This window comes from Narcine bancroftii, chromosome 13 (genome assembly GCF_036971445.1).
Source record: "Narcine bancroftii isolate sNarBan1 chromosome 13, sNarBan1.hap1, whole genome shotgun sequence".
Classification (NCBI taxonomy): Eukaryota; Metazoa; Chordata; class Chondrichthyes; order Torpediniformes; family Narcinidae; genus Narcine; species Narcine bancroftii.
This window is the reverse complement of record NC_091481.1, coordinates 59,054,947-59,081,324: the sequence shown is the minus strand read 5'-3', so window position 1 is coordinate 59,081,324 and position 26,378 is coordinate 59,054,947. Positions and strand designations below refer to the sequence as shown.

Sequence of the window (26,378 nt, the reverse complement as noted above, 5' to 3'; positions counted from 1 at the left end):
AATATGGGAGCCTTACATTAAATACAATAGCGAAAACCTACCGGGGACAATCATTACCTAAGTTGATGGAAGGAGAAGGAAAGAAAAGAATGGACTCAGTAGAATTTCTGGTGTATTTTTGTTGAGTGACAACATTGTCTGACTGGTTTAATGTATCCTAGATTGTATACCTTAAATGGATGGGAGGGGGGGGTGGGCGGGTGGGTTGGGAGGAGGGAGGGGGTGGGGGAGAAAATGTCACTGTATATATGTGAAAAGGAAAAAGTATGTATCATGACTAATGTGATTTATGGTGTGAAAAATAAAAAAATTCCAAAAAAAAATAGCGTGGATCTCCCAGTGGCCACCCATTCCAGTTCCCTGCCCCATTGCCTTGCTGAGCTGTCTGCCTGTGGCCTCATGCACTAGCAGACTGAGACCCCACCCCCCCACAGTCTCTCTCTCTCCCCTTTTCCCTCTGTCTCCTTTCACAGAGCCAGAATTAATCTCACCTTTCCTTTTATCACCTCCCTAATCATCTCCTTTTGTCTACTGGTTTGGACTCCTCCCCCCTCCCATTCTTCCCCTATTCTCTCCCCAGTCTTTATTTGGACGCTTGCCTGCTTTTTGCTTCTACCTTGATGAAGGGTTCAAGCCCGAAACATCAATCATATATCTTTACCACCTATGGACGCTGAAAGACCGGCTGAGTTCCTCCAGCATTTCTGGGTGTGTTTTAGGCTGCAAACCTGAGCAAGACTTATATGTGCCGTGCATTGTATGTTAAAGTTTATAATTGTATCAGTTCAACCGGACGAAACTGCATTCTTCAGTCCTCGGTGTAAAAACATAGACACAGAACATTTATTTACAAGCGATTTATATGCAATACATGGAGAATATATAAATAAATAAATGCCGTCCATTTCCGACTATCCGAAAACCTCTTTATCAAAATTCTTAGTTATCCGAGCAAATTTTTAGCAGAGATGAGATGTCACGTCTGGAATTCAAGTAACCATCAGCCTCAAGCAACCAGCCAAAAAAAATTGCAGAAAATATATAGGTTTAAAAGACAGGTTTAAAATTGGCGCACTCACCATTGGTTCGCCAATCACCACGCAATCTCAAGCAACTGGAAAATTCACTCATCCGCCATCTATTAATCCCCATAGGTGCCGTTTAATTTTTTTAAAATTGAGATGTATAGCACGGTAACAGGCATTTTCGGCCCACAAGTTCAAGCCGTTCAATTGACACCCGATTAACCTATGTATGTTTCAAAAAGTGGAAGGAAACTGGAGCCCAAGGGGAAAGCCCACGCAAACACAGGGAGAACACACAAACTCCTTGGAGACAGTGCGTGATTTGAGCCCCAGTCCCAATCACTGCCACTGTGAAGGCGTTGCCCTAACCACTTCGCCCACCGTGCCGCCATCAAAATTAATTTTTGCAAGTTATGGAAATTACTTGATTAAAGTGAACTTTACATAATTAAGGACTACAATATTGATTTCTTTTTCCCCAAAATACTTTACATTTTGCACTGTTCATTCTTAATGCAGCTTTGTTAGTTAGGCATTGAGTCTCATCGGGCAACCGGAAAATTTGCGCATCCAGCATCCGCAGTCCCAATAGGTGCCGGATACTGGGGATATCGCTGTAGACAAAATAAACTGGATGGATACATGGATGGGAAAGATCTGGAGGGTTATGGAATGAGTGCAAGTCAGTGGGACTAGCAGTATGAATGTTTTTGGCACAGACTAGAAGGGCCGAATGGCCTGTTTTCTGTGCTGTAGTGTTCTGTGACTCAGTGGTTCTATGGTGAAGGTTCGTTGCAACCTGCTTGCCTTCATCAATCGGAGCATCAAGAATAACCTTTGGGAAGCAACTTTGCGGCAGGTTGAAACATTGCTTATCCCACATCTGAAGGACGAAGAGGTTCACCAGGGATCTTGCCTCAGATGGAGGGTACAAGCTACAAGGTGAGGATTTGCGTCAGAAGCGGACCTTATAAAATGAAGAGAGATGTAAATAAGGTTGATAGACAGACTTTATCCCAGCATGGAAAGGGAAAATACTGTACTAGAACACATAGGTTTAAGGTGAGAGGGCAAAGGATAAGGGAGATTTGCATGCTTTTTCTACACAGAGGGTGTTGTGCCTTGTGGAAGCAGGTACAATAGCAACCTTTAAGAGGCATTCAGTTAGATACGTGAACAAGCAGGGAATGGAGGGGTAGGACCAGGTGTGGGCAGATGGCGTATCTACGCCAAATAATGCCAACGGAATGGGTGGCCAATGCATCAAAATAAATGTCTCGCGAGAGCTGCCCCTGGTGGCCACCATGTTGTATATGGCATTGTATAAGTTGAGAATGAACAACAGGACGAGGAAGGAGGATTTGGAAGGGTGACTGCGGTGGGGGGGAGGGGTGGTTGACAGTGGCACCCTTCAAGTGGTACCCCCCTTTAAGTGATGCCCCCCCTTTCAAGTGGTGCCCAGGGCACGTGCCATGCTTGCCATACCCTAGATACACCCTTGAGATGGAGTTAGTTTAGACTGGCATCTTGGTCGAGATAGGTACATCAGGCAGAAGGACCAGTTGCTGTTCTGCACTGTTTGACATTCTATGTTCTAAAACTGAAAGACAAAAGTTTGCAGATGCCGTGATTGTAGTAAAAACATACAGGAATACTGGAGGATCTCACCAATCTTTGGTTATTGGTGTTTCAGGCCTGAGCCCTTCACGTCAGTTATATATCTTTACGCTGAGTTCCTCCGGCATTCCTGTGCTTTTGCCGTGTTCTAAGTCTGGGGGTGTAATCTGTTCAGGAGCAGATGCTGGCCCGACTGGTATGTGGCTACATCCCAAGGCTCATCAACGTCCATCTAAACCTGGTGACCAAGTGACCCATCCCTGAAAGAAACCAGCCAAAACCTACACAACCCCTCGGTGACTGGGATTGGCGTGTTTGAGAAATTCAGATACTTTAAAGCCTTTGTGCTTATCAAGGGTTAAGGTGAAGACTTCGGCTAAGTCATTATCAAAACACGTCACCAGATCATATAACTTTCCTGACAGTTTGACTCAGTAACCAAACCCACATGTTCTAATTTTATGAGGGCACCTGTACCCTACCACTTCTAAATGTTGGCCCCTCCCTTGAATTTTGGCTCAAAGAGCACAAAATGAGCATCTTCAGCCTGATTGAAGTGCCTTAATTGTCCAGGGTCGTGCTGAAATATTTGGCTAGATCATGTCACAGCCTTTCACGAAACCATAATCACATCGAGTCGTTGAACTTTGCTTTGTGTTTTGCAGTTCAACGATCTTTTAAAACCCTGGCTGGGCTCAAAATTTCCACTTCTGCATGAAAAATGAAACATCTCTGCTCCGATTATCTGAGATGTAGAACTGGCTACCGTCCTGTCATCTCTGGAAGACTGATATTCAGTTGCCAGAGAAGTTTTCCTCTGCTCTTGAAGATATCGATTCTAGTCCTGCAACCTCCTGCTAGCATGACAGATGGGGACCTTAACGTTAACCCCATCAAAATGTGTGACATCGGAGAAACTGGACGCAGAGTGGGAGATCGCTTCACTGGGCACTTACATTCTGTCCACATCAGTGACAACAGTTTGGCAGTGGCCAACCTTTCCAATTTTGCCCCTCCCGCACTGAAATGCCTGTTCATGTCCTCCTCCACTGTCAAACCAAGGTCACGCATAAGTTGGAGGGAGCCACACCTAATTTTCCATCTGGATAATCTCCAACCGGATGGCATTAACGTCGACTTCTCTGGATTCTGCTAGACCACTCCCTCTCTTCCCCATCCCTCTGTCTGCTTTCCCTCCAGCTCTCCACCGCCTTCCCTCTCCATTCACAGAGTCATTCCCCCTCCCCCTCTTTGCTGGTGTGCCCTTCTTCCCTCATCCACGCTGCCTGTGGGACCATGCTCCTCCCTCTCTACACCCCCCACCATTTTGTTCAGATCCCTATCTACATTTTGCTCACACCTTGATGAAGGGTTCAAGTCCAAAAAATTAGCTATTTATCTTTATCTTTGCTATATAAAGGACACTGTTTGACCTGCTGAGTTTCTCCAGCGTCTTTGTTTTTACTGCTGTCTGTACACTTTTTGTGTTTTACTCAAAAGGTGTGACTATGTGTTCCAAAGTGTTGGCTGCAGATTGCAGATCGTTTACAGTCTGAGCACAAATGATCAGATTCTCCAAAGCTCCTCATCAATAAAAGTGTGTTGGTCTCTTATCACATGGAGATGTTGGTGCAGGAACGCTGCTGACTGCCACATTCCAGGCTGCAGGAGTATGTGCTGAGGGATGCGCTGAGGCTTGGCGCAGCCAATGAGAGGGCATTGCTGGAAAAGAGTCCTTCTGTTATCAGGCATTGAGGGGCTGAGACTGGAAGGGGCCACAGTGGTGACAATGGTGCTAAATGAATCTGACAATGCATGGGTTGATGTGGATGGATATAAGACCATAAGCTACAGGGGCAGAAGTAAGCCATTCAGCCCATCAATTTCCCTCTGCCATTCTATCATGAGCTGATCCATTCTCCTACTCAGCCCCACTTCCCTGCCCTCTCCCCAAGGATGTCAAAGGACGGAACGGTTTTCTTTTGCAAATAATTTATTATGAATAAAGTTTATTTTGGGGGAAAATGATAAACGTACCCCCTATGTACCATACACACAGTATATGCAGGAACACGTGGTGGATATGATGCACTCATATTAGACAAAAGAAGCAGACATTGTGCCTGGAATGTAATTATGACTGACTGATATCCAGCACCAATGGGGGAATTGGTAGTTACCGGATAAGTGAATTTTCCGGTTGCATGTTGCATGATTGCCGAACTCCCCTCTAGGGAGCGCCAATTTTAAACTATCATAAGCTGAGCAGCTTATCTTGAGGTTTACATATATTTTGTAGTTTTTGTTTCCTACCATAAATCAAAAAACACAACTGTAAAACTATATCTCATCGGGAAGAGTAATTAAATTTAATCACATTAGAAATAATTACATCAGATGAAAAAAGCCATAAAAGGTCACCATGTATCTTCATATTTCACCAATGAGTCAAATACACGATACTATATAATTCAGCATATGTTGACCCCTTTTTTACCCTCATTTTAATGTTTTTATGGTATATCCAGTGTATAAGTTGACCCTCATTTTTCAGGACCTCCCAGGAACATAGGAACATAGGAAGTAGGAACAGGAGTAGGCCAAAAATGGCCCATCACGCCTGCTCCACCATTCAATACGATCATGGCTGATCTAATTTATGACCTAACTCCACCTACCTGCCTTCTGTCCATATCCCCTAATTCCTCTATCATGTAAAAATTTATCTAACCGAATTTTAAATATGTCTAATGAAGCAGCCTGGATAGAGAATTCCAAACATTCACTACTCTCTGGGAAAAACTATTTTTCCTCATCTCTGTCCTAAATCTACTCCCCCGAGTCTTGAGACTGTGTTTTCTCGTTTTAGTTTCCCCGGCCAGCTCAAAAAACCTTCCTACATCTATCCTACCCATAACCTTCATGTTTCTATAAGATCTCCTCTCATTCTTCTGAACTCGAGCGAATACAATCCTAGACGATTTAATCTTTCATCATAAGTCAACCCCTTCATCCCAGGGATCAACCTAGTAAACCTCCTCTGGATCGTCTCCAAAGCCAGTATATCCTTCCTCAAATATGGAGACCAGAACTGGACACAGTACTCCAGGTGCGGTCTCACCAGTACCTTATACAGTTGCAACATTACCTCCCTACTCCTGAATTCAATTCCTCTAGCGATGAAGGCCAATATTCCATTTGCCTTCTTAATAACCTGCTGCACCTGCAACCTAACTTTTTGCGATTCATGCACAAGCACTCCCAAGTCCCTCTGAACAACTATAGTTTTTCACCCTTTAAATAATATTTCAGCCCTTTTATTTTATTTTTATTTTTCTTGCCAAAATGGATAACCTCACACTTACTAACATTGTACTCCATCTGTCAGACCTTTGCCCACTCATCCAGCTTAACTATATCCCTCTGCAGACTCTCCACATCCTTATTACAATTTGCTCTTCACTCAATTTGGTGTCACCCGCAAACTTGGCTACACCACATTTTGTCCCCTCCTCCAAGTCATCAATGTAAATGATGAACAGTTGTGGGCCTAACGCCGACCCCTGCGGCACCCCACTTACCACTCTCTGCCAACCTGAAAAACTCCCACTTATTCCGACTCTCTGCCTCCTGTCAGACAACCAATTTTCGATCCATGCCAATATACTTACCCGGACTCCACTTTCCTGTAACTTACTGAGAAGTCTCTTGTGCGGCACCTTATCAAACGCTTTCTGGAAATCCAAATACATAACATCAACCTGTTGTTACAAAGCGGGTAATATCCACCGCACCCAAAGAATCCTAACAAGTTTGTCAAACAAGATCTTCCCTTTCTAAAACCTTGCTGCATCTGCCTGATCGAACCCTTACATTCCAAAAGTTTCACTATTTCATCTTTAATGACGGCTTCAAGCATTTTTCCAACTACAGACGTCAAGCTAATTGGCCGATTATTTCCAGTCTTCTGCCAACATCCCTTCTTAAAGAGTGGCTTGACATTTGCTGTCTTCCAGTCTGCCGGGACCTGCCCAGGATCCAAGGAATTTTGGTATATGACCACCAATGCATCAACTATAACTTCTGCCATTTCCTTCAGAACCCTTGGATGCATATCATCAGGACCAGGTGATTTGTCTGGCTTTAGTCCCATTAGTTTTTCCATCACTACTTCCTTTGTAACAACTATTTTATCAAGGCCCTCCCCAACATTCGCATCCTTAACTCCACACTTGGGCATGCTGGACGTGTCTTCCACTGTGAAGACTGACACAAAATATTTGTTCAATGCCTCGGCCATTTCCTCATTTTTTGCTACCAGTTTTCCTTTCTCATCCTCCAAGGGTCCTATGTCAACTCTGGCCACCCTCTTCCATTTTATATATTTATAAAATTTTTTGCTTTCTGTTTTTATATTTTGTGCCAATTTACTTTCATAATCCTTTTTCCCATTTCTTATTACCCGCTTTGTAACCCCTTGTTGTCTCTTAAAGTTATTCCAATCTTCCAGTTTCCCATTGCTCTTCGCAGCTTTGTACACCTGCGCCTTCAATTTTATACTCTCCTTTATTTCCTTTGAAAACCACGGTTGATTTTTCCCTCCCTTGCTGCCCTTTTTCCTGACCGGAATATTTTTATTGAGCATTACAAAATATTTCTTTGAAAATCTTCCACTGTTCCTCAACTGTTTCATCAATTAGCCTGTGCTCCCAGTCCACTCTGCCCAATTCCTCCCTCATCCTATGGTAGTCACCCCTGTTGAAGCATAATATATTAGTTTTAGATCTAACTCTTTCCCCTTCCATCTGAATGAGAAATTCAATCATACTATGATCGCTATTTCCCAGATGGTCTCTGACTATTACATCATTTACTCTACCTATCTCATTGCACAACACTAGATCCAGGAGAGCATTTTCTCTTGTGGGTTCCTTAACATGCTGCTCAAGAAAGCTATCACGGATGCATTCTATGAAGTCCTCTTCCAGACTCCCACGACCAACTTGATTTTCCCAATCTATGTGAAAGTTAAAGTCCCCCATGACTACTGCCGTATCATTATTACATGCCTCACTTATCTCTCTATTTATTTCCTGTGCCACTAAACTATTGTTATTTGGTGGGCGATAGATAACACCCACCAATAATTTTTTCCCTTGGTTATTCTTTATCTCTACCCCAAAATTTTTTAAATGCCCCGCTTGCAAGTAACAAAGCTGAAAATTAAGTAAGTAAAAAAAAAAATAACCTCAGGAGCAGTGACAGCGACATCAGGGTCCCAGGTAGGAGTGGTTATGGGCGGCGGCCAGCGGTGGGGAGGTGCCGGGAAGCAGTGGCACTGATGGTGGGGAGGTGCTTCCAATGTCGACTTACACACCGAATCGATGTCAATCTGGATTTTCTTGGTGACTCTAAGGTCTCAAAAGTATATCTGTGTATGTCGACCCCCATTTTTGAGTGATTTTTTTAGGGTTTTACAACTCGACATATGCCGAAATATATGGTATTTTTTTTCTAAACAAGACATAATTGAGAAAACCATTGAAACACTGTTGGAGGTCTAGGGTCTTCCTATTTGAATATTCTAGCCAACAATGTAGAGAAGGCCACAGCCCATTGATCAGTGACAAAGTCTGAAGTGTTCTTGAAGATAAATGGTCTGATCTAGAAATGAACCAGTCTGGAGTGTGAATGAATCGATCGAGAGTTTGTCACAGAATGGCATCCAGTGCAGACTTTGAAATGAGGAACCAAACTGAACAAAGTCTTAGAAAGGAACAAAATCTTCGACTTTAAATCCAGAACCAAACAGTCTATATTCAATGACAAACACTGCAACAAGATCAGGAGGGATTGAGAAACTAGTTACTAGACAGCAGTTAGTAAAATGAACATGGAAAGTTCACTCATTGGTGATTTGAAGATTATTGTGGAAAGTGGTAGAGACGAAAGTTCTTTAATAAAAAGCAGCACGGTTCCCGTAGTGGTTAGCATGGCGTTGTTACAGCGCCAGCGAATCTGGGCTGTCTGTAAGGAACTTGTATACTCTCTGCATGGGTTTCCTCTGGGTGCTGCTGTTTTCTCGCACCCTCCAAAAACAGAAGGGGTCTGTAGGTTCATTGGTGCATTTGGGCGGCGAGAGCTCGTGGGCCGGGGAAGGGTATTAATACAGGCCTTTTGGACTGGGGATGAAGGATGGCTTGCTTTGCCCACTGCAGCCTCCATCACGCTGACCGAACACCAGCATCTGGAAAAACCAGGGGAGGTGGCGCTCACCAGCCAGGCAACTCAGTTACCATCGGGAAAAAAGTACAGGAGCTTAAAGACGAGCACTCAGCGGCACAAGGACAGCTTCTTCCCCGCTGCCATCCGATTCCTGAATGATCAATGAACCAAAGACCCTGCCTTACTTTTCCTGCACTATTGTCCATTATTTTTTATAGTAATGTCATAAGACGGTTATAATATGAAAGTTTGCACAATGAGGCTGCTGCAAGACACTGAATTTCATGACTTGTTCACAACAATAAATTCTGATTCTCTCTCTGCCTTGTAAAAGTGTCATTGACAATACTAGCTAGAGTTTGAAGACTCAGTGTGTGCCAAGGATAAGTCCTTGGCAAAGAAACCTCTTGTGACATGCGGCGTCTCCCGACAAAGAGCGGCCACACACACTTCCTGCTTGCAATGTCTACACTATCGTGGAGATGCCCCTCGCTCCATCCACCTTCACTGCTGCCTAGACTAACCGACTTCCTCTCTCCGTTCTGATGTAGGATCCTTGACCCGAATTGTTAATTCTTTCAGACGCTGCCTGATCTCCTGGGGTTTACCAGCTGATTTTATTTCGGGCTTCCAGCGTCTGCGGATTTCTGATTTTCAAATATATTTTTCATTCAAATTTATTATCATCTGACTGTGCATATCCAACCTGATGAAACAGCGTCTCTCCAGACTATGGTGTCCACACAAAGATACACCATACACGGTGCATAAAGATCATATAAATTATCAAACTAATATATATATACTTACTGTATAAATATTTTGGATGAATGTCAGAGTTACAGGAATCTACTGATCGGTTTCACTGTCCCTGGGAAGAAGATATTCCACAGCCTGGCAGTGCGGATTTTGATGCGTCTGTACCACCTTCATGATAGTAGTGGGCTGCGGAAACTCGAGAAAGATTTTAAAAAATGGAAGAAAAATGCTAAGAAGGAAGGCTAAAAGAAGACGAGGTTGCTTGGCAGGCCATGTGAAGGAAAATCCTATCTTCTGCAGATAGATTAAGAGGAAAATTGGTTCGCTTGAGAATCAGTGCGGTTGAAGCCAGAAGAGATGGGGGGAGATCTTAAATGGTTTGTTTTTCTTCAGTATTTTCGAGTGCAGAGTCCGGAGAAGTAAGGAAAACCAGCAGTGAAGTCATGGAACCATTGAAGAGGAGAAGGCGCTTGCTGTCTTAAAGCAAATAAGGGTGGATAAATCCGCAGGGCCTGTCGAGATACTGCCTCGGACCTTGAGGGAGCCTGGTGTAGAAATTACAAGGGCAGAAATATTTTGAATGTCCTCAGCTGTGGGTGAGGTGCCAGAGGATTGGAGGGTTGCACCGTTCTTTAAAAAAAAGGCTCCAATGTTAACTCAGGAAATTATAGGCCAGTAATCCTGGCATCAGTAGATAAATTATTGGAAGGTGTTCTAAGAGATCATATATAAAGGTATTTGGATAGCCAGAGACTGATTAGGGACAGTCAGCGTGATTTTGTGCGTGGTGGGTCGTGTTTAACCAATATTATAGAGTTTTTCGAGGAGGTTACCAGGAAAATTGATGATGTTTACATGGACTTTAGTAAGGCCTCTGACGAGGTCCCACAAGGGAGGTTATTCAGGAAGATTCAGTCGCTTGGTATCCATGTATTTGACATTGGCTATACAGGAGAAGCCTGAGAGTAGTGGTGGATGATGCTTCTCAGACCGGAGGCCTGTGACTAGTGGGGTGCCTCAGGGATCAGCGCTGGGACTATTGTTGTTTGTCACCTATATCAGTGATCTGCATGACAATGTGGTAAATTGGATCAAGAAGTTTGCGGATGGCACTAAGATTGGAGGTGTTGTGGACAGCGAGGAAAGCTTTCAAAGCTTGCAGAGGGATCTGGGAATACAGATACATAATTCCCTGAAAGTGGGGTCACAGGTAACTAGGATTTTAAAGAGAGCTTTTGGTATATTGGCCTTCATGAAGCAAAGTATTGAATATAGGAGTTGGAATGTTAGGGTAAAGTTGTATTAGAGGCCAAATTTGGAGTATTGTGTGCAGTTTTGGTCACCTAACTACAGGAAAGATACCAAAAATAGTGCAGAGAAGATTTACTAAGATGTTGCCCAGAATTCAGGTACTGAGTTACAGGGTTAAACAGGTTAAGACTTTATTCCCTGGAGCGTAGAAAAATGGGCAGCATGGTTGGTGTAGCGGTTAGCACAGTCTCTTTACAGTGCCAGCGATTGGGACTGGACATGGGGTTCGAAACCTGCACTGTCTGTAAGAAGTTTGGATGTTCTCCATGTGTCTCCGTGGGTTTTCCCTGAGGCCTCCAGTTTCCTCCCCCTGTTCAAAATGGGGTGTAAATTGGGCGGCACGGACCCATGGGTCGAAATGGCCGTAGCCGTGCTGTATGACTAAATTTAAAATGAACAGAGGTACATAAAATTATGTGGGGTCAAGACAGAGTAAATGCAACTAGATTTTTTTCCACTGAGGCCATGCGAAATACACACCAGAGGACATGGGTTCAGGGAGAAAGGAGAAAAGTTTAGGGAGAGCATAAAGGGGAACTTCTCACAGAGAGCGGTGGGAGAGTGGAAAAAGCTGCCAGCTGAAGAGACATTTAAGAAAAATTTGGACATGTGCATCAATGGGAGGGGTATGGAGGGATATGGACTGCATGCAAATCAGTAGGGACTAGGCAGAATAATAGATTGGCACAGACTAGAAGGGCGAAATGCCTGTTTTCTGTAATTCCTTGAGCCCTATTTGGACTGTGCTTTCAGTAAATATCATCTGTAGAGAAAAGGGAGACCTCAGTGATATTCTTGGCTGTTTTAATGATCCTCTGTGTTGACTTCCAGTCTGATGCTTTGCAGCTATTGTATCACTCAATGATGTAGCCAGGCAGGACACCCTCAGTTGTGTTCCTGTAATAGTTTGTCAAGATAGGGCCCAGTAGCCTTGCCCTCCTCAGGTTTACTGACCAACCTAGCGTCCCTTCTCATGTGTGAACCGGGTCAACTGCCGACAATGGCTTTCCCTCTGGATCCACCTGTTCCTGTGTAGACAGGCTCCGTCCATTCCTGAGTCCAAATTCCAGTGACTTCTTATCCATTGGCAACGTGGGAGGACATTGATCACAGCTCTCCGCCCACCTACCCCAGTGGGTCAGAAACTGCTCTCAGAGGTTGGCCATTTCGGACTGAGTTAAGAAGTTTGATTCATCTGAAACACTGTGGGTGTGAAATCCTTTACCAGAGGAATCAACCCACCTCCCAAAAATCATCCAATAATGTAAGTACAGTAAACTCCTGTTAATATGGCGTCCTTGATACCAATTGGAGGTTACTAATATGAATACCCAAAAATACTTTAATTTCAGTACGAAAATGTGCTGAAGAAACTCGGCAGGTTCAATGTCCAAGGGTTCCTTTTATTGTCACAGAATACAGAAAAACTTCTGCTTGTTGTAAAGCAGAGTCGGAATGAGCATTGCCCGGCGCCCCTAATGATAAGAGAAAGAGAGTCTGTGGATTCGCCTCCTGTTCCCGCAGCATCTGAAGACCCACAGACACCTGTGCGGTCCATCGGCTGCCTGAGCTCCAGATCCAAACCCCTGACACGATCAGGGATATTTCAGCGCCCGAGGCCCTTCTTGCCCTCAGAGCCCTCTTGAATCACAGTTCCAATACCTGGTTCCCTTGAGCCAGTCTCCAGCAACCCGCAGACCAGTGTGAGTCCTTTGTCTGCCCGATGTTTATGTGAGTCTTTCGGCCACAAGTTGCCAACAGTTGCCCAGCATCCAGAGGAAGTCAAAGGTGGTCGAAGTCTTGGGCCTGAGCATTTCTTTAATTCACCTTTATTTCACTTTCTTTTTGTCACATATTATTCAGTGGCATAATGGATTCTCCAGCAAACCAGCTGGAGAGAGAAGTACCGAAGGTTCTGTGCCCTGACCCTGGCTCAAACCTCCCCATGCTTCCCTGATCCAAACCAGCTCCAGCCCACCCCTCCAGTGTATGTCTCACACCCCACTTGCATTCCAGGCATCAATTAGCCAAGAGCATCTGCGGACGCTGGGACTGAGTGCAACACATAAGCAGTGTATGTGCTTTCAGTAAATATCATCTGTAGAGAAAAGGGAGACCTCAGTGATATTCTCGGCTGTTTTAATGATCCTCTGTGTTGACTTCCAGTCTGATGCTTTGCAGCTATTGTATCACTCAATGATGTAGCCAGGCAGGACACCCTCAGTTGTGTTCCTGTAATAGTTTGTCAAGATAGGGCCCAGTAGCCTTGCCCTCCTCAGGTATACTCCTCAGGCATCAATTACCCAAGAGCGTCTGCGGACGCTGGGACTGAGTGCAATACATAAGCATGCTTAGCAGGTCACACAGCATCCATGTGGAGTTTCTCCAGCACGTTTTGTACATTGTTATTAATTATCCATCAGGATTTGCGAACAGCTTTGTGAGGTGATATGTAATTACACCACTCGGCCACCAGGGATCACGGGTCTTAATTTCTCTCTCCACCCAGGCTAAACTCCTTCCCCCCCACCCCCCACCTCCTTCCTGCGGTGCTCCCCCCCTCCACCTATCATCTCACACCCTCACCAACTCCCCCTCCCCCCTTCCCCCTTTTGTACAGACGTCTCTCATGTTCTCCCGCACTGTGATGAAGGGCTCGAGCCCGAAACGTTGGTGATGTATCTTTACCTTAGCTACATAAAGGCACTGTTTGACCTGCTGAGTTTCTCCAGCATTTATGTGTTTTTTCTGACATAATCTATGTGTTCAGCTTGAAGTCGTTAATCATACTCCCCTATTTTATTTCAGAAAGCAAATCTTTTGAAATAATTTGTTGTTCATTGTTATTGGAGCTACACTGACCATGCATTTAGTCCAGAACATTCAGGGCGGATTTAAACAGGGAAGTCTGTGGCCGCTGGGATTGTAGTGCAATGCACAATGGCTGGAGAAACTCAGCAGGTCAGGCAGCGTCTAAAGATAAGGGCAGATTGAGTGGGGGGGAGTTCAACGTTTGGGGAGGAAAGGTTAAAGGGGATCAGCGGGGCAGTCACGGTGGAAGCAGGTACGTTAAGAGTTTATAGTCTCCTCTACATCGGAGAAGACTGGCCGCAGACTGGGAGATAATTTCATTGGGCACCTTGGCTCCGTCCGCCCATGAGCATCTCCCTGTGGCCACCCATTCATTTCTGTCCCCGTCACTTGCTGACATGTCTGCCCATGATCTCATGCCCTGTCAGACTGATTGTGATAGTACAGATCTATCACCAATGTACATAGTGTATATAGTTACTGTATCTAGACTGTGCTTACAGCGATTGGCTGAGAGCTAAGCCACGCCTATTGTCTGGGCTTTAAAGGGTTGTGTCCCTAGCCAGTTCGGATCATTCCGGACTGGTCGGCCACCTGTGAAGAGCTCCTGTTTTTTGCTAATAAAAGCCTTGGTTTGGATCAACAAGTCTTTGATTCTTTCGACGAGCTCTACACTGAGACCACCCAAAAATTGGAGAAACAACTTCCGTCTGGGCGCCCTCCAACCGGATGGCATTAACATCGATTTTTCTGGTTTCCGCTACAACTCCAACCCCTCCCATCTTCATCCCCGTCTCCTTTCCTCTAGTTCTCTCTCTCTCTCTCTCTCTCTCTCTCTCTCTCTCTCTCTCTCTCTCTCTCTCTCTCTCTCTTCCCTTTTCCCTCTGTCTCCTTTCACAGAGTCAAATTCAATTCTCACTTTTCCTATTTCCATATCCAATTAACACCTTTTGTCTGTTGGTCTGGACTCCTCACCCCCCCTCACTCTTCCCCCTTTCTCACCCAGTCTTTATTCAGACACCTGCCTGCTTTTTGCTTCTGCCTTGAGGAAAGGCTCAGACCTGAAATGTCGGCAATGTATCTCTACCTCAATGGACACCGTGAGACTGGCAGAGTTCCTCCAGCATTTCCCGTGCATTTTTACTACAATCCCAGGCTTGCGTGTTTCACACGCTATGAGGTTTCCAGAGGGATGTGGTTCACGTGCAGTTCGAATGATGTGGACGTCATGTTCAGCTTAGTGGAAACATTGTGGTGCCAAAGGGCCTTTCCTGTCTTGTCCTATCTTCTACGATGCACATCCTCCACAAATATTTTGGGCACAAAGGCCTCAAAGGGCCCAAGGTTTTTCTCCACAATCTGCCACTTTGCAAACCAACCTGCAACATATTGCCAGCCCCAGAAACATTAAAAAGAAAACAATTTCACGAGGTAAGTTTATTTTTCCCCATTTATTCAGAGAATAGCGTGATTAAGAAATGTTTTACAATTTTGTACATTTCTCTAACTCTACTCAATTTATAGGCATTTGCACTTTTTTTGTCTGCAGATGTCTGAACAATCAAAGCATGCACAGATTTCAAGAGCTGTAAATAACAGTCCATACTCAAAGGATTTATACCTGTGTTTTTTGTTTTGTTTTTGATTTGGCAAAGCTTTCAATTCATCCAAATTTTCTAGAGGTTTGAAAATCAATGGTGGTATAAAAGAAGTTGGAGATCCCCTGGTAAATTTTCCTGATCACCTCCAAACTGTAAGTGTTTCTTCCACAGGTTATTTCCTCCCACTGCTCCCTGTTGATGTACCTTTTTACGAAGTGGGGGAGAGGTTAGGTGTGACCAAGGACCGAGGTGGTCCTTTTATGGGGCTAGATGACAACTCTGCAGTTGGTGTCAGCATGGGTTCAAGGAGGCAGGGACAGCATGAATTAGATGAAAGGTAAAGCTCCCTCTACACTGCCTCCGGGAGCGATGGTATGGGTTCGGGGCAAGAGTATATGTTGTCCCATCAAATACTCCCAGGGTAACTACACCGTGGGTGAGGTAAAGAGTGAGGCTCTCTCTGACTGTCCTATCACACGGTTCGGGATAGGTCCCCCACAAAGCTTATTCTACACCGGATACTTTGATCTTCCTTGATGGTGGACCCTTAATCCCCTTCTCTGCGTTCATCCAGGACCCATTCCCATCCCCTTGCCTCACAGTTTCATTCTCAAGTTCCCTCTGATGGGCTATTCACAAGCACTGAGCGCTTTCTCTGGCCCCATGTACTGGAAACCATTGGGTAAGGCTGATTCTGACAGACCAAACATGGCAGATAACACCAACACAGGACTGGGAATTAAATCCGGTTCCCTGCCTCTCCACCAGGGATATTGGGTGAGTTGTTTTGGGGTGGGGGGGGGGAGTGGGAGGATTCAACCACTCTCACAACATTATACTAACGGCAGTCCAAAGATTCTGAGGATGTTCTCGTACTGAATTTTGAACATCGTACATTCAACCCAAGACATAGTTAAAAAAACACCAATATTCCTTTAAACTCTGCAGAGAAATATTTACTCCCCTGTCATGCTTCACGTTTTAATATTCTCTGGCATATTTTATGATAAAATGTCACCCAAAAATATTGCACAAATACTTTGTACATTTTTCCTGTAAATTTTTTTTCTTTATCATTTATTGCGCATAACCCTTCTGTTTAAAAATACTTTGCATAAATATCAACACAGATATCACGTGAACATCAGTTGGGTTTGGATTCGAAACCACAAACACAGATTGGAGGGGCACTGGGCCCCAGGGATCAGACACGCTCAGGGTCCCCATTCTTGAAGTGATGAATGGGCCACTTGTTACAGAGGGTGGGGAGAGGACGAGGGGTGGTGGAGAGAGGAAAGGCAGTGGGGAGGGCTAAGCAGAGTGGTGGGGGGGCGTGAATGGGATGGGAACGGATGCATGGATTGGAGGGGTGTTGGGGAAGAGGTAAAGGGGTAAGATTGCCGCGAAGGGCTGCAGACATTGTGGTGGGGGGGGGGGGGAGTGGGAATGAAGTGTGGAGGAGAATTTGGAGCAGGGAAGGCCTTGAAGAGGAGAGATTCCCACAGATTCATCACTCCCCAGGAAGAACTCTTGACATTTACATACCCACTAAAAATTGGCACTCAAAAGGGTGGCCAATCCCAGAGACCTCTAATCTTAGAATGATCTGCCAGCTTTCCACTCTCCTGAAGTTCGCCAACAACCTCCCTCAATATCCCTTTGTCTCTGAAGACACCAAGTCAATACCCCCACTGATGAGGTTCTTTGAAGGGGAAGTTGATTTCTTTTCAACAGGATGTAAATATTTTCACACTGTTGGGTGGCCTGTGGAAGATGGAAAATCTGGAATGGTTTCATTGGAAGCTAAACTCCTCTCACTGCTCATCTTTTTCCTTCCTATGATCCCATCAAGTCCACCCCGTCATTTCACCACTGGCCAGCCTTATAACCTTTGATGCCCTGGATAATCAGCTTCTGCCTTAAAAACACCATCTCGAGCAGAGAGGTTTCCTGCCTACAGCCCTCACCCCGCCACTCTAGGAATAACCAACCCAGCTGCTTCACAGCCCCACCGAAACTCTTCTACAACCTCTGGGCAAGGACCCTCTAGAGTGCCACACCCCACCCCTGGACATTCTGCAGACGGTTAGTGCTATCTACCCTGCTGCCCCAAGGTTGTAACACACCATAGGGCCATTAAAAAAAATATAGACCTCCCACCCAGTCGCCCTGTTCCTCTGGAGAATTTAGTCTTTTCCAAGCAAGAGAGCAAGTTGGCATTCCCTCTAGCCTCTCCTCCCCATCTCTGCCTCCAATATCTGCTGATCCCCTTTGGGGCAAATGGAGCATGCATTTATAATGGCCCAGTTATTAGATAACCTGCGATCCCTGGTGCCCAGCTTCCCTCAATAAACATTTACAACCATTTTAATAAAGTATCAGGGCAAAGAATAAAAATATTTCAGACAATTTAATAAGATTTCTTTTCCTTTTTTAAATTTCAGTAGGTTTAAAGGGGAGGACAGGTCCAACCAAACACAGGCATGCTTAAAGGAAAAACATTCATAAGAGGGATAAAGAGAGTCAAAAATGCATAAATATTTCAGAGCAAAATTCGGCAAGACCAAACTGGTTAAGTGTTACGCCAGGTCCACGGTTTGGTGATGTCATTTCCTGTTTAGTCCATCAAAAATGTTGGGACCCCAGGACACAATATGATTGCAAGAGAGAGTCATGCCTTTCAATGGAGATTTGAGATGCATGGAATTCATGTGCCTTTTTATTCCAGCATTTTATTCCAACTTCTTAACACCAGCAAGGCTCCCAGTTCCCCAGAACATCTCTAAAAAGCCTCTGGAAGTGCATCAGCCAGGTGCACGAGGAGGTCGCGGTGGGGACAGGATGTGGAGGACACGGACTATGCGCCTGAAGCAGCGGGGATGAAGTTAACGACAGCGAAGAGACAAAGGATTAAGAAGGGGCAATGCACCGCTGGCAAAGCTAACTGCAAGGGGGCAGAAAGGCAGGGGTCGAGAACAAGAAATCCAAAGCAATCTCCACGTGCTAGAAGAAGTCAATCAGAAAAGGTTGAAACCGTTCCACAGGTCGGGCCACACCCATGGAGCCAGAAAGAGAGCCAACGTTTCAGACCAATTATCTTTCGTCAAAACTTCGAGCTATCTCAGATTGAACGCTTTCGATTTGAAAGGTTAACTGCTTCTCCTTTCACAGCCTGACTCTCTGAGCAGTTCTGCCATCTTCTGCCTTGCAGCCCAAACTGAGGGCAGCTTTGGCAGGTGGATTAACTAAGGAGGCGTCACGGTCTTTTTAAATCCCGCCCTTAATTTAGTCATTATATCCTGTTCCTGTTTCTCATGGAGAAGCCACTTCTTGCTGGTAACAGTGGGAGTTCCCTGTGTAAGATGGATGGTATCGTTTTACTTGAACAAACTGTATAAAAGCCCCCTGTGACTAGGATTATGTGGCCTCCTTGCAACACCAACAATCCCAGGATTAGCATCTGAAAATTGAACTCCCCTTTTTGGATCCTGATTCCATGACTTTGAGACCCAAAGATCATCGCAAAGACCTGATCTTCACCCTCTGAAGACAATGGGCCAAGATATTTATGAAAATATACAGCCAAGCATAGCTTCAGGCAGATACAAGTGTAACAGTTTGGCTGGTGCAAATGAGAGCTGCAAAAAAAAAGAAACGATTCCCAAATCCAATTTTCAGGGGTTCCTCGTGGACTTGGAGCACATTTTCATGTCAGGATATCCCTTGAGTGCACGTTAATGAGACTTGGTTGCAAATATTTTCTGCTGAGCTTAGTCTGGTGTTAGTTGGGAGGAGGTAGGTTTTGCTGCCACAATTACACTTATTTTCCACACCTTGTAAATATAAATTTGTCCTCAGTTGCAGGCCTCTGTCCTGACATATGCATTGTGTTCAATCTTTGATTTCCATTTTCTTTCAAATTAATAAAGTAGAATTTCATAACCAGTGGTCAAATGATGCAAACTATTACATCGTGATTTATTGCAAACAACATTGCCTATATTTTTATCCTTGCATTTTTTTTGAAATTGATGGGTGATCTTTTAACAGCGTGATTCATCTATGCCAAGGAGCTGCACTGGATATGAAGTCTTTCTAAGTAGCAGTCAGCTCATCCAGAGAACTATACAATACCATGACTCATTCACCCTTTGGGTCTAATCTATCACAGATTCAATCATTCTATTGGAGTTTACTGAGAATGATGGAGTTCCCAGAAGGCTTTTGACATCATTTGAAAACTAAATATCAGGGCTCATTGGTAGCATTAAGAGGTTAATAGATAATCATTTTCAAAACTACAGTTGCTGAGAAATAAAGCAATAAATGCTAGAAACGTTCAACGGTCAGAAAGTGTGGAGGCGCAAACTGAGTTAATGATTCAGGTCAAAGGTTCTGACAGGGCTTCTTCGAAGCAAAACATTGATTCTGTTTCTCTCTCTCTCCACGGGTACTGCCCCGACCAGCTGAGTGTTTCCAGTGTGTTCTGCTTTTAAGGAAAAGACAATTTAAGGCTCAGAAGGGGAGGAAAGGAGTGTGAGAGAAGTGCGGAGTTCTCCAGTCCTGGGGGGGTTTATGGCGAGTATGGGAGGAGTGCGATGTGAAGTGTTTTGAAATAATAAAACCACATACTATTTGCATATATATATATATATATATATATATATATGCATTTATAAACCTGGTGAAAGATGTTTAATCATGTGTACATGCATGTTGTAAGTGTGTACATTGTGGGATACAAGTGCATATGTACATGGCAGTCACATAGGTCTGCAATATGCATGTGTGTGTGTGTGTGTGTGTGTGTGTGTGTGTGTGTGTCTGTCTGAATGTGAGTCTATTTGTGTGTGTGTGTGCGTGTGCCTGTCTGAATGTGAGCCTATTTGTGTGTGTGTGTGTGTGTGTGTGTGTGTGTGTGTGTGTTTGTGTGTGTGTGTGTGTGTGTTTGTGTGTGTGTGTGTGCGCGCGGTGGGGTGTGACCAACAAAAGGAACCAGGCATGGATAATATTTCATTTGCTATCATTACTGTTCAAATTCAGTTTCACACTCAGCATCTCCTCCAAACATAAGAGAAAGATTATTTGACTCAACAGAGCATCTTCAACTTGTAATCCTTGAAAGAGGCATAGAAAATGTGCCTTGTGATTCAAATAAATTCCTATTTTTCCACAAAGACTCAATTTCGGCACAAGCAATAAAAGTGTGTTTCAGACATTTCTGGGCCTTGATGAGGGAGTAAATGCTCTAGAAATCGGGGAGCTCTATCCTCAGGATGACAAAGCTCTGGCACCATTGTCACCAGTCCTCAGGCACTAGGCACCATCAACCAACACCCAGCCCACTGATTGTTCCAGTGCCTTTGTGCCTACAAAGTCCTCTCCCCTGTGAGTCAGGGGCTGAGAACTGCCCAGTTCTTGCCAATTAAACGTTGGCACGCTGATCAGAATTTTATTGCCTTGTCGGGTGCCAAGGTCCTGATTTCATTTTACAAAATCCTGAAGCTTCAATGCAAGGAGTAGGCAGGGTGGGGTTGGGGGAAGTACGCGGCTCATCGGGACCTGAGAAATGACGAACAAACTGGCATTTCAATCCACGTCGTCTCCACGTTGAGAATTTCTAGACCTAAAGAGCATTAGCTGATTGTCATCAACAAATCCCCTAGTGAAGAAAAAGGGGGTCAAACAGAATAAGTGATCAGTGCTCATTTCCAGCATGCAGCCAATGGAATATCAGGCCCCCGACAAGAATTATTTCTTTTTAAAGACTCCTCGCCCCGTGGACTTCTGTCAGCATTCCCCCATGACAGGCGAGGGCTCAAGTGGTTCTCATTCATTAAAGCCAGGCATGACTTAGTCGGTGAAAAGCCCACACCTGAGTGGCTTCCACACAATCGAAGGTTGAAGCGCAGCCTCCTCAACCTTCCGATTTCACCCTGAGCAGCCTTCAGCAGGATTCTTGCTGGCTGCATTGGAAAGGGTGTCTGCACACTCAACACCACGGAAAGACCTCACCCTGGACCCTTAGCGCAACACTTAACAGATCGTTTAACTCTCTATTACTTGATTAACGTGCCAGAGAGAGAAACAGATGAATACGGAGGTAAAGGAAGAGAAAGACAGAGAAAAGGAGAGACGGAGAAAGAGAGAGAGAGAGAGAGAGAGAGAGAGACATGGGAAAAAAACGGTCAATATGACCAAGTATTGGCACCTTTCTTGCATACACTCCTTTTATATTAATTTTCATTAAAAAATAGGAAAAAAAGTGCTGCATCCCTTTCAATAATAGTTTTATACGATTGGCTAAATTCATTTTTTTATGGTTTTTTTTCTTTTTTTTCATTGTTTTGCAATCTGCAAGGAAAATATAATTCTTTTTTTGCATATGACATTAAATATAATCCTTACAGTACACCATGCAACATCATGCTAAGGCTGAGAAAAATGCACCTTTTTAAATATATATAATACTTCAAATCCCCTGCACAGATTTTTCTTCCAACTTGCCAAAATTTCATACACCAGTTAGATTTAGCCCATTCTCTGTTGCATTTATACACGTTTTCTCTGGTCCACTGTAGGTTGGCAACCAAACATCAAAATCCCTCGTCTCTCGCGGTTTGTCTTTGCTTTTTTTTTGCTTCTTCAATGTTGTCATCAGCAAGTCTGGATTTTTTTTTGTGTGTGTGTGGGTGACATGGGGGAGGACACTTTTGTTCAGGGGAGGGACTTTTGTCCTTGCGTCAAGAGCATTCGGGCACACGGGCGACGAGAGCGGGAACGAGGTGAGGCAAGCCAGGAAGAGGCAGTAAGGGAGGGGGAGAGGGAAGGGGGAGAGCGCGAAGGAAGGGGAGGGGGGGCAAGGGAGGAGGAAGAGAAGGAAGGGGAGTGGTGGAGGGGACAGAGGGAGTGGGTGAAGCAAGAGGGTGGGATTTAGGAAGAGCAAATGAGGGGAAGAGGATCAACAAGAGGTTCAGAGGCAGATAGAGAGGAGGAGGAAGCAGATCATGATGGAGGAGGCAGATGAGGGGGAGAATGCGATGGAGGGGGGAGCAGGTATGGACAGGTCGAAGGAGGCAGAGGAGGGAAAGTAGTACGAGAGACGGGTGTGGAATGGAAGTCACTAGTTGACTGTAACGGCCTCCAGTTGCATGTATCTAGAAATCACTGGACTGTCTTTATAATTATCTGTGAGTAGAGAAGAGAGCAAAAAATGGCTCAGGGACAGTTTTGATCTCACCTCGTTCTTGCATCACAGGCATGCAGCATCGAGGCCTGAACACTCCACTTCAGACAGAACATTTTTTTTTTCTTTTTTATAAAAAAAACATTTTTTTTTCTTGCTGTTGTGTTTTTTTGTTCAACATGCACCAAGGCAACGTATTCATTTGCTTATTGCTTGCAATGGAGGATCCATGCATTGGAATGGGGAAGAAGGCGAGAGGGTGAAAGGAAGGAAATCTCACTGCACTGGATTGGAAGGTCATTTGCACTGGCTTCCCACTGCGCGCGCATGCCGATCACCTGTCCTGAGTGCATCTTTCTCGTACGATCAAAGGATCACACCGAGACATGGGAATCTCTGAAGCTTGCCTACCTGATGACTCGTATATCTTTCTCTCTCTCTGAGTAAGTCAATCCTGCAAGACAGGTACAGCGAGGCAGGCTGGGAAGGAAGAGGGTGTGGAAAGGTCCTTTCCATTAAAAAATATATTGAGAAATTCCACCTTGCTGTCTGTGTTGGTGGGATGGGGGGAATAAAGGGTCTTTTCCTCGAATAAGCCATCATCTTGGCACAAATATAACCAGTTTATTTTGTCATCGATCAGCGGATGCTTTGTTAGTCATTTGGTATATGCAACCTATTGTCCAAACAATGGTCTCATTGTTTTATATTCTTTGTAAATGCTTTTCATTGTCCTAAAGATATATATATATATCTATATATACCTATATAGATATAAGGGCATACACACACACACACACACATATATATATATTTATATATATATATTTCCCTAAAAAAATATTTCCCACTCTTTTTTGTCCATGCTACAAGATGGATGGGATGGGTGACTGGGGACGCCTTAGTGGACATGGCGAGTTGAATGGCGAGGTAACAGGAGACAACCGCAGTGCATTCCCACTCATGCCAGAAATGTTGTTTAGGCTCCTCGACTTTTCATAACCTTGGGTTTCAAAAAAGAAGAGAAGAGAGCATTTTTTGAACAGTTACCAAAATTATGAATGAGTGACCTGGACTCAGAGACAAGGGTAACTCTCTGGGACAAGTCTACACGCACGCATGCGAGCAAAGTCGGAAGTCACTGGCGCCCTGTTCTCCGCTGCCTGAAGGGGATTGTTACGGTTTTTTTTAAAAGGTCTTTTTTTTACAGTGGAAAGTACTTCCACCTGATTTGCCGTATGAATGATTCAAAATTCAGAGCACCCTGATACTCTGCCCAGTGGTCAGCATCGCTCTGCCAGCTGAATCCAGGCTTCTCCCCCTGACTTGGAAGAGTAGCTATCCTGCTAAATGGCACAACCTGCCCCAGCCACACTTCGCCTGCTCCCCTCTCCCTGAGGAAAAAAATTCATGAGTGTGAGATTAACACACCACCAGTTTCAAAGACCATTTCTTTCCTGCTGTTATCAGACTCCTGAATGGTCCTCGCTTTTGGTAAAAAAAAGTCATGTTGTCTTTGCTCTGCACTGCAATCTCTCCCTGTAACTCTCTGCTTCATTCTGTGGTCCACTTACCATCCTATGTATGAAATGTATACCTGGATTGCTCACTAAATAAACTTTATGCTAAGTAAACTTGTGGCAATAAACTGGAACTAAGTCCAATTTCCAAAAATTTTTCCTCATTTTCAAAGAATTACTTCTCGAATTTTTATATTTCACATTCTCTTCCAACATAGAAGGAAGGCTATTCAGCCTAGTGGTTCTAGGCTGGACGTCTCAGCATTTTATATCTGTGACTCTTTTGCCTGTGACCTATTCATCCTTAAAAGCCCTTCAGCCTCCGCCTGATTCTCCTGTCACCCAGCTGCACTAAGAAGTATCTCAGAGAAGCCAATTCGCCTAACCTAATGTCCTTTCGATATGACGGCAACTGAAGCCTCTCGATCAAGGGAGAACGCGCAGACTCCACACAGACAGCACTTGCCGTATTTTCTTTTGTTCAACGCGCACTATGCAATGAGTTCCATGCATTCGAAATGGGGGAGAAGGGCAGGGTCGATTAGGAGAATGGGCAACGAGGTGGCAGATGAGATGTAAGTTTGGAAGGTGTACGGTCACACACTTTGGTCAAAGAAATAGACGGGCAGATGGGGAGAAAATTCAAAATTCTAAGATGCAAAGGGACTTGGGAGTTCTCATGCAGGACGCCCTAAAGGTCAACCTCCAGGTTGAGTCGGTGGTGAAGGCAGCAACTGCAATGTTGGTTTTCGTTTCTAGAGGAACAGCATTTAAGAGCAGGGATGCGATGCTTGAGACTTTATAAAGCACTGGTGAGACCTCACTTGCAGTTTGCACCTTTTTGGAGAAAAGACGTGCTGGCATTGGAGAGTTCAGAGATTTATATCATAGGGTTATCTTATGAGGAATGATGGTCAGCTCTTGGACGGTATCGTTGGAGTGCAGAAGGTCTGGACAGGTTGTTTTCCATGGTCGAGGATTCTAGGACAAGAGGGCCCAACTTCAGGATAAAAGGGCATCATACAATGCCAGAGCATTTAAGGCACAGGTCACATAGAAAATAAGATCTCTTTAGTTATTCTGAGACAGCATCAGCCCATGAGGTCAATCCAAGCTGTCCCATCACGCATTCTCAGGGTAGGTCAAGTACAGTTAAATAGAAAGCTCCTTCCACATTGTCCCATCAAACATGTCTGGGGGAAAGACAGCACAAGTTCAGATACAGAGTAAAGCTCCCTCTTCCTTGTCCTGTCAAACATGTCCAGTGCAGATAACTATAAAGCCCCTTCTATACTGTCCCTTCAAACAGTCCCAGGTAGAACTGAAGTTCTTCCACTCTAAATTTATAATTCATCTCCACAAAGAAAAAATCACCCTCTTGAGAATATTCCATCCTTGGGAGATATCTTTGCAAGACCCACTCATGGCAGGTGTGAATTCAGGTAGCCTTGTTATGTGTTCACATTCATCAGCTGGACTTGGCTTTTGGAGGAACGTCAACGTGTCACGTACACGGTCCACTTGTCTCTGTCGGGTTCAGTAGGAGACAGCGGAGGGTAAATTTGTGCTCAGTCGCATGTACTAAACTTGTGACATGGAGACACACATGCCTTGGACTCCGGCACCCAAAACCAATGCAGTGGCATTTCAGAACTGGAGTTCGACGTCCATTTGCTTGCAGGCTGTGCGGTTGGTGCAAGGGAACCAAGTCGAGTTCGAACCCTGTCCTCCACCTATCCCAATGACCAACCCGGATGTGAAAGCACACAGTGGTCCTGGCATGTCAAGAGATTTTTCTACGTTCCCAGTGAAATATTTTACTCTTTTGGGCACAGGTTTCTCAACTCCCTTCCACCAATGACCTGGGCTTGTGCATTCAGTTATTGCCTGCTGATGGAAATGCATCAGTTCTCTACACTTCTCATAACTTAATGCATCTCTAATCAAATCTTTCCCCACCACCTTCCTGACCAAAAGAGTTCCCTAGAGAAAGCTGATATGGGGACTTCTACCAGGGAGTTAAGATGTCTCAGAGTCAATTGTGGCAACATCAGTCATCCCCAGTCATGCATTCATGCCTACATAACAGCACCGCACGTTCTATACAGGAACAGCACATACATATGAACCACAAGACCACTGACAGTACATCAAGGGTTTTACTCAATCCCGTGGTGCTCTTCCTCTCTCGCTGGCGCTGCGCAGCATTGGGAACTTCGGTTATCTCCTAGAACATACTCAATGTGCCTCCTGTGTTGGTCATCGAGGCCCTTGGGCGGACTGTGGAGTCCCCCACACCAGCACAGACCAGCCCATACCTTGG

The 26,378-nt window shown here is 44.7% G+C and overlaps 1 protein-coding gene across 1 annotated transcript in view; it reads right to left on the bottom strand.

The window, feature by feature from the left end:
• Positions 1–15,200: 15,200 nt before the first annotated feature.
• Positions 15,201–26,378, bottom strand: part of LOC138748749 (voltage-gated potassium channel KCNC1-like) — a 117,882-nt gene continuing 106,704 nt past the window's right edge. Inside the window, exon 5 of the mRNA XM_069909440.1 lies at positions 15,201–23,538. Coding sequence (XP_069765541.1) covers positions 23,402–23,538 — 137 coding nt within the window. The 3' untranslated portion in view covers positions 15,201–23,401. The remainder of the gene's footprint in view (positions 23,539–26,378) is intronic.